Here is an 8104-nt window from a genome sequence, read left to right on the forward strand (position 1 = left end):
CCTCTCCCTTCCATCCTCCCCGCAGGATTGAAGGACGTCATCGTATTGCACTGAGACGCACGTGTTGTGTCTGACTGAGCTATCTCAGTACCGTGCTGCTTTCCACTCTCTTCTGGCATTCCCGGGGAAGATGGTTTATGTAGTAGCACAGCGCTCCCAACAACCTACTGCACCTCACTTCTCTCACGGGGGTACGGGGCTCTGCGCTTGCTGTGGGGAGGACGGGGCGGACAAGAAGAAGGAGGAGCAGGAAAAGGAAGAGGAGGTGGGGAAGGAGGAAGCAGAAGAAGAGTAGGAGCCGGAGGAAAACGCGGCAAAGGCACAGGCAGCGACGGCGCCGCTCCCGCCCCTCTGGGGGCGGTGCCATCCGGGAGCCGATGCCAGGCTGGTCCCTCCCCTCGCGGCCGGGAGCCGCCTTTTCCGTCGGGAAGGGGATGCGGCGTTGTCCAAGATGGTGGCGGGAGGGTTGTGCCTGTGTGGGCTCATCAGGTACCGGGGTGCGGGGGCGGCGCGTCCTGGCAGCGGAGAGGGAGGGGAGGAGGCAGCCCCTTCCCGGCCGCGCTCCCACATCCCCCCGAGCCCGCCCGGGCAGAGCGAGGTGGGATGGTTTCTGCCCGGCTCCTCGCCGTGCCGCCGGCCCCGGATGGGTTAATGCGCTTTTCCGCTGCTCCCTGCCGAAAATGGAAGTGTTTCCTGACGTGTCAGTCGTGACGCGTGGGCGGCCGTGGGCAAGTCCTTTGGCGCCGAGTAAACGCTATTTATCATAAGGCCTAGCCCAGCGGGAGGAACCAGGCGATGTCCCTGTGAGCCCCAGTGGGCCAGGAAGACACTCCTGTGAGAAACATCCCGTCAGTGATTTAGGAGAGCTGAGAGGGCGGCGGTGGAGAGCGGAGGGAATACCCCTGTCAGCGTCTCAGAGGCCACAGGAGACGGGTCACTACTCAGAGAAACTGCACGGCGCTTCTCTGGAGAGCTGACATAGCTCTTCATATCTCAGGGGAATGGGAAATGAGGCTGGAGTGGGAAATGGCTGGCCCCAGTAAATTGGCACCAAAGCAGTTCGCAATAAGGCAGGCCAAACAGGAACTTGGACTGAATAAAAATCTTACAGTAAATCTATTTAGAAATCACTCTGCCAGTTTTGTATTGCCCGATTCCTGAGGGCATGCAGCTTTTAGTGTGCAGAGCACATGGAGATAGATACAGGTATATGGCATGAGTAAACAATAATAAATGATTGCAAGGTAACAGGAGGGGGGAAAAGTGATCTTTATCTAAACAATGTAGAGTAGTGGTTTTATTTCTGTAATTGTTGAAATGATACACAGATACCGATGATTTCTGACATTAGAAGAACTCAAGAAATTGTTGAACTCCTGTAGCTCTCCCTGTAAGCCCTTCTTGCTCAACTTCATACATAGCATTTCTTTGAAGCAGTTATGTATTTTAAAATTTCCGGCTTGTTTCAGATTGCTGTGCTCATTGTTAATTCCTGCATTATTTCTAAGTGGAATTTTGTGCATTTGCTTGGTGGTACTGCTGTGGGTGATACGGCTCTGGATACAACAAAGGAAAAAGCAGTTAAGCTCAGCAGGAAGAGATGGGAAGCGGCCATTGCTGGTGGCCTTTTTTCACCCCTATTGCAATGCAGGAGGTGGAGGGGAGAGAGTCTTGTGGTGTGCTATAAGAACGCTCCAGAAAAAGTAAGCATATATGTTTATCAAACATTGTATTTCATTCTTAGCTTCTGATGGTGTTACTTATGCATTTTACTTAAGTAGGTATTATTAATCTACCAGTCCTACGTTTTATTTTACATCTGAGTTCCATGTGGTTGCACCATTCCACTTCATCACTTTACCTAGATTTTGATCTTTTCTGCTGTGGCATCTCTCACTGTTTTCTGTATCTCCTTGAGAGAACTCCCCCACCTCTGGTATGGAACTTTGTATAGCCATAACTCAGCAGTAGATAACTGATAATCTTGATACTTGCCTCTTGGTGCAGAAGACAAAAAAAGTTAATATCTGAAGTGGATTTGACATTGGCACATCCCCTGATTTACACAGTTGTGTGCATTTTGCTTATGCTATGCAATAAACAGACATCTAGGGCAGTGTTTTCTTAAGTCTGTAGATAATGCTGAGCTCCTTTTACTCCAAAATAATATTCCCCAAGTCCTCAGCCATATGCTTTTCTGCAAATCAGGAAAAAACTGTGGAAGTATTAGAAAAAGTATCATTTAATTGAAGTAATTTCATAGCTATGTCAGACATTTGTTCTCACATTCTCCTTGAGTAATTTTGAACAGATAATAGTTTATTGTTAAAAAATTTTAAGAGAAGAATGTATTTCTTTTTCTCTGTTCTTACAGGTACAGAAATGTAACGTGTGTTGTTTACACTGGTGACAGAGATGCCACTGGAGAAGAAATAGTAGAAGGTGCTTTCAGAAGATTCAACATCAAATTAATTCATCCTGTGAAGTTTGTATTCCTAGAAAAACGCTACCTTGTGGAAGCTTCTCTTTATCCTCACTTCACTTTGCTGGGACAAAGTTTAGGATCAGTGTTCCTTGGCTGGGAAGCTCTTCTAAAGTGTGTTCCTGATATTTATATTGACTCAATGGGTTATGCTTTCACACTTCCCCTCTTTAAATATTTAGGAGGTTGTCGCGTTGGATGCTATGTCCATTATCCCACTATCAGCACCGATATGCTTTCTGTCGTTAGGGATCGGGATACCAGGTTTAACAACACAGCCTTCATTACCAACAGCCCTTTCTTCAGCAAATTTAAGCTTGTCTACTACTACTTCTTCGCTTTCATGTATGGGTTGGTTGGTTCCTGCAGTGATGTGATAATGGTTAATTCTTCTTGGACGCTAAATCACATCCTTTCCCTCTGGAGAGCTGGGGCTTGCACTAGTGTTGTGTATCCACCGTGCGATGTCCAGACTTTCCTGGATATTCCACTGGAAGTGGAAAAGAGCACCAGTGAATATTCCATTGTTTCTGTCAGCCAGTTCAGGCCTGAAAAAGATCATCCTTTGCAAATCAGAGCCTTTGCTAAATTGCTGAAAGAGAAGCGAGTGGGGCAGCAGCCATCGTTGAAGCTGATCTTAATCGGAGGCTGTCGTAACCAGCAAGATGAAGAGCGTGTAAATAACCTGAAACGTCTTTGCGAAGAGCTGGGAGTTGGTAACGATGTGATGTTCAGGATAAACATTCCCTTTGAGGAGCTTAAGAGACACCTGGCAGAGGCCACCATCGGCCTGCATACAATGTGGAATGAGCACTTCGGGATCGGTCAGTACCTTTCCTCAGTTCAGCCATTTGTCCCTCGGCGTGTAGGCATAGAGGTCTGCATGCCGAGCAGGTGTTCAGCTCCCATTCCCATTAGAGCCAGTGTAGCTGCAGTAAAGCCTACAGGACCAATGCAGATGTCTAACCACTAGGTGCTACTGTAGTGCAAGCTGAAGTGCTGTAGTCGTAGGCTGTTAATCCTGGGCATCCCCTGGTCACCTAAACAGACAGCTAGTCCCATCTATGCTGCCCAGGATGTCCTGCTGATCTTCAGCTATCGCCCTGCAAGGTCATGGGTCACCTTATGGTCCTTTTGTTAGGTTTGCCAGCCTTACACAGAGGCTTTCCAGAGCCCCAAAAGGCAGCAGGTACTTCTGATTAAGCACCTTAGATTGTGCTCCACAGACTGCAGGAGGAGCTTAGACACAGTTCGTGTGTAGATGTCCATGTGTAGAGATTTTGGTTGTATTTCACCTGCCTCAAATGCTGTTTGAAATGTCCAGTGTATGCCATGGGGCTCAAGCTGCAGTTTCAAAGGTGTGAGTCTCCCACAGATCTTGTCTGTTATAAATAAGCCCCATGTAGATGCCACCAGGTACCCTGGGCCATCTCATTGCACTATGCACCTGTGCTGACGCAAATAAATCAAGTCCTTAAATCAATCAGTGTAGCACGGAGCAGAATTCCAAAGAGGAGCTGAGTCCTGGTTTGCAATGTGCTCTCATACAGAATTAAGGTATGGGGCTCAGTTTATTTGGATTAGTTGAGTCCTGACCTTGAGAGATTTGCCCATCTGCCATAAATCTACAAGAGGGTAAGTTAGCAGCCAAGCAGATGGATGCCATACTTGGCTATAATGTGACTAAACTGCAGGCAGTGTCTTCAGACTATCAGAGTACAATTTAAGTATCAGGAGTAGTAGTTTATGGTCTGTAGGAACTTGGTATAAAAAAATGTACTCTGAAGTGTTTCGCAGAAGCAAGTGCAAAATAATGTGTTCTCATATTTTTTCCTCCCACAAAACTGCTTAATTAAATTTATAAAAAAAGTGATACAATCACGCTGTGATTTTGAATTTGAGCATTATTTCACCTTTATCTCAAGGGCTTTTTGCCTGCAAAAAACATGTTGCAAGACTCTGGAGCGTTATTTATAGTAGTCAATGTTTGAGCTGGGGAAACTTATGAAAATCAAATCAGAACTGAGTAGAATCAGCAATTAAAGTGATTTCTGAGGTCTGTTCTGGAACCATGGAGGAGAATTAAATTGTTATATACATTGTATGCTCTTACTATGCCACTGCTTTTAGCTGAGAAAAGCTTACTGATTTCCATTTCATTAAAATGGAAATTTCCATCAAAATACAGATGTAGCAATAACAATTTTTACTAGTGTCTTGCTGACTTGTCAAAAGCTGTAAAGATTTGTTAATCTGCAAAATACTGAACTTCTGAATATTATCTGATTGAAATGAGTTTTACTGTTGTTTTAACTTTCCAGTGTTTTATAGAGAGCCAAAGTACACGATGTGCACATTCATATCATCATATTTTGTATCTTTTACAGGAGTAGTTGAATGTATGGCAGCTGGCACAGTTATCCTGGCTCACAATTCTGGAGGCCCGAAATTAGATATTGTGGTACCCTATGAAGGACATGTTACAGGCTTCCTAGCAGAAAATGAGGACAATTATGCTGAAACGATGGCTTATATCCTCTCTTTGTCTCCTGAAAAAAGATTAGAGATCAGAGAAAATGCTCGTCGCTCTGTGCACAGATTTTCAAACCAGCATTTTGAAGACACATTCCTGTTATCTGTGGAACCATTATTTAAATAAATGTATATAAATAAAAATTTATATGAGTAAAATTAACTTTTTGTATTTGACTGTGTGGCACCTGTAAATATATCTAATCCATGATCCCTTGGTCCCATTCAATAAAGAGGTTTTTTTTCTTGATGCCAGGCTATCTACTGTATGTAACAGATTTTTTTTTCTACTGGGAAAGAAGTGCTTCTGCGTTGACTTCATGACAGCGTGTTGCACTTCAACTACTTCTGTAGTAACAGAACTACATCAGGAAGCTCTTTAATTTATTGAATACTTTCAGTCTTCACCCATGGCTCTCTTCCCATAGTCACACTTTTTTGAAGCCAACACTTTTGTTTTAGACCCTTTCTACTCAGTAATTTTTTTTCCCCAGAATCTACAGCACATTTTCAATTTGATCTCCCCTGTTGTGTGGCAAAATTCTGTTACATAGGATTTTAATTGTAGTTCTGAAGATCTCTACCTACAGCGATTCCTTTAGGATAAACATGTGGTAGTGTGCTTTTTATAAGTGTAATAACTGCACTTTCCTGTGTATTTCCTCATGTCCTTTCATGTATAACAACTTAATAGTATTTTTCCAACCCTTCTCCGTTGAAAGGTTTTCTGTTCCTAGGGAATAGAAAGGTCTAGATTAGAGGGCATAATTAAATGCTATGCAAACATGAATGTTAAAGCTCTAAGTGACTGCTTATTATAAAACTGAGAACAGTACAAACTATACATTCAAGAATTCGACACTTGCGTTTGTATGAAAATGGAAAAAACACATAGCCCTTTTTTTAGCCATCAAAGCAATATTTTATATTTTAGCAAGCTAAGAGAAGTGCAAAACTTTAACTTAGCAGATGTCTGCTGTATATACAGTACAGCAGAGCAGAGATAGTCTAGGAGGTTCCTGGGCTGTTGTGGAAGATAACTTCTTGAGTTGGTGAGTGAGCCAACCAGGGGCGGTGCCTCACTAGACCTGCTGTTTGTGAACAGAGAAGGACTGGTGGGTGATGTGATAATTGGAGACCATTTGGGGCACATTGATCATGAAACGATAAAGTTTTGAATTCTCAGATAAGGAACAGGGTCAGCAGAACTGCCACCTTGGACTTCTGGAGGGCAGACCTTGGTCTCTTCAGGACTCTGGTTGACACAGTCAGGGCAGTAGTCCTGAAGGGCAAAAGAGTCCAGGAAGGCTGGACATTCTTCAAGAAGGAAATCCTAAAGGTGTAGGAGCAGGCTGTCCCCATGTGCCAAAAGATGAGCTGGCAGGGAAGAAGACCAGCCTGTCTGGAACTCAGGAAAAAAAAGGAGAGTTTATGACCTTTGGAAGAAGGGGCAGGCAACTCCGGAGGACTACAAGGATGTCATGAGGTTATGCAGAGAGAAAATTAAACAGGTCAACGCCTAGCTAGAACTTCATTTGGCCACTGCTGTAAAAGACAATTGAAATGCTTCTTTAAATACATCAGCAAGAAAAGGAAGGCTAAGGGGAATCTCTATCCTTTATTGGATGTGGAGGGAAGCATAGGGGCAAAGGATGAGTAAAAGACTGAAGCACTTAATACGTTCTTTGCATCTGTCTTTAAGTGTAAGATCAGTTGTTCTCTGGGTATCCAGCCCCCTGAGCTGGAAGACAGGGACGGGAAGCAGAATGAAGTTCCTGTAATCCAAGGAGAAATGATTAGCGACCTTCTACACCACTTACACATGCACAAGTCTATGGGGATAGATGGAATTTACCCAAGGGTACTGAGGGAGCTGATGAAAGCTCTCACCAAGCCACTTTCCATCATTCACTGGCAGTCCGGGCTAACTGGGGAGGTCCCACTTGGCAGGAGGTTGGCAAATGTGACACCCATCTACAAGAAGGGCTGGAAGGAGGATCCAGGGAACTACAGGCTTGACAGCCTGATCTTGGTACTGGGGAAGGTCATGGATCAGGTCATCCTGAGTATCATCACCTGTCATGTACAGGAAAACTGGGGGATCAAGCCCAGCCAGCATGGGTCTGTGAAAGGTAGGTCTTGCTTGACCAACCTGATCTCCTTCAACAAGAAGGTGATCCAATTAGTGGATGAGGGAAAGACTGTAGATTTTATCTACCTGGGCTTTAGTAAAGCATTTCGCACCATTTCCCCAGTATTCTCTTGGAGAAGCTGGCAGCCCAGGGCTTGGAAGGGCTGGGTAAAAACCTGTCTGGGTGGCTGGGCCCAGAGAGTGGTGGTGAACAGAGTTAAATCCAGCTGGTGTCTGGTCACCACTGGTGTCCCCAGAGCTCAGTACTGAGGCCAGTCCCATTTAATATCTTTATTGATGATTTGGACGAGGGGATCGAGTGCACCTTCCCTCAGTTTGCAGAGGACACTGAGTTGGGTGGGAGTGTTGATCTGCTGGAGGGCAGGAAGGCTCTGCAGAGGGATCTGGACAGGCCAGATTGATGGGCTGAGGTCAACTGTTCAACAAGGCAAGTGCTGGGTCCGGCACTTGGGTCACAACAACCCTGTGCAGTGCTACAGGCTGAGGGAAGAGTGGCTGAAAAGTGGCCCAGCAGAAAAGCACCTTGGGGTGCTGGTTGATGACCACTTGAACATGAGCCAGCAGTGGTGCCATGGTCTAATTGACAGAGTGGTGTGGGATCATGGGTGGGACTTAATGATCTCAGAGGTCTTTTCTAACTTGGTTCATTCTGTGATTCTGTGTGCCCAGGTGGCCAAGAAAGCCAACGGCATCCAGGCTTGTATCAGAAATAGTGTGGCAAGCAGGACCAGAGCAGTGATTGTCCTGTACTTGTCATTTGTGAGGCCACACCTCGAATTCTATGTCCAGTTCTGGGCCCTTCACTTCAAGAAAGAGAAGGTGCTGAGCATGTCCAGAGTAGGGCAATGGACTTCTAAAGGGTCTGGAGCACAAGTCTTATGAGGAGCAGCTGAGGGATCTGGGGCTGTTTATCCTGGAGAAAAGGCGGCCCAGGGGTA

At 45.2% G+C, this 8104-nt stretch overlaps 1 protein-coding gene across 3 annotated transcripts; it reads left to right on the forward strand.

The window, feature by feature from the left end:
* Positions 1–329: 329 nt before the first annotated feature.
* ALG11 (ALG11 alpha-1,2-mannosyltransferase) lies at positions 330–5264 on the forward strand. Of its 3 annotated transcripts, none has more exons than XM_064645773.1 (4): positions 330–489; positions 1470–1703; positions 2375–3306; positions 4870–5264. In XM_064645773.1, the coding sequence occupies exons 1-4, from the start codon at positions 452–454 to the stop codon at positions 5139–5141; spliced, it is 1476 nt and encodes a 491-aa protein (XP_064501843.1). In that variant the 5' UTR covers positions 330–451; the 3' UTR covers positions 5142–5264. The 3 variants fall into 3 exon arrangements, with proteins under 3 accessions (XP_064501843.1, XP_064501844.1, XP_064501845.1); XM_064645774.1 differs by having other exon boundaries at positions 1509–1703; XM_064645775.1 differs by lacking the exon at positions 1470–1703.
* Positions 5265–8104: the final 2840 nt, after the last annotated feature.

This window comes from Pseudopipra pipra, chromosome 2, assembly GCF_036250125.1.
Source record: "Pseudopipra pipra isolate bDixPip1 chromosome 2, bDixPip1.hap1, whole genome shotgun sequence".
Lineage (NCBI taxonomy): Eukaryota > Metazoa > Chordata > Aves > Passeriformes > Pipridae > Pseudopipra > Pseudopipra pipra.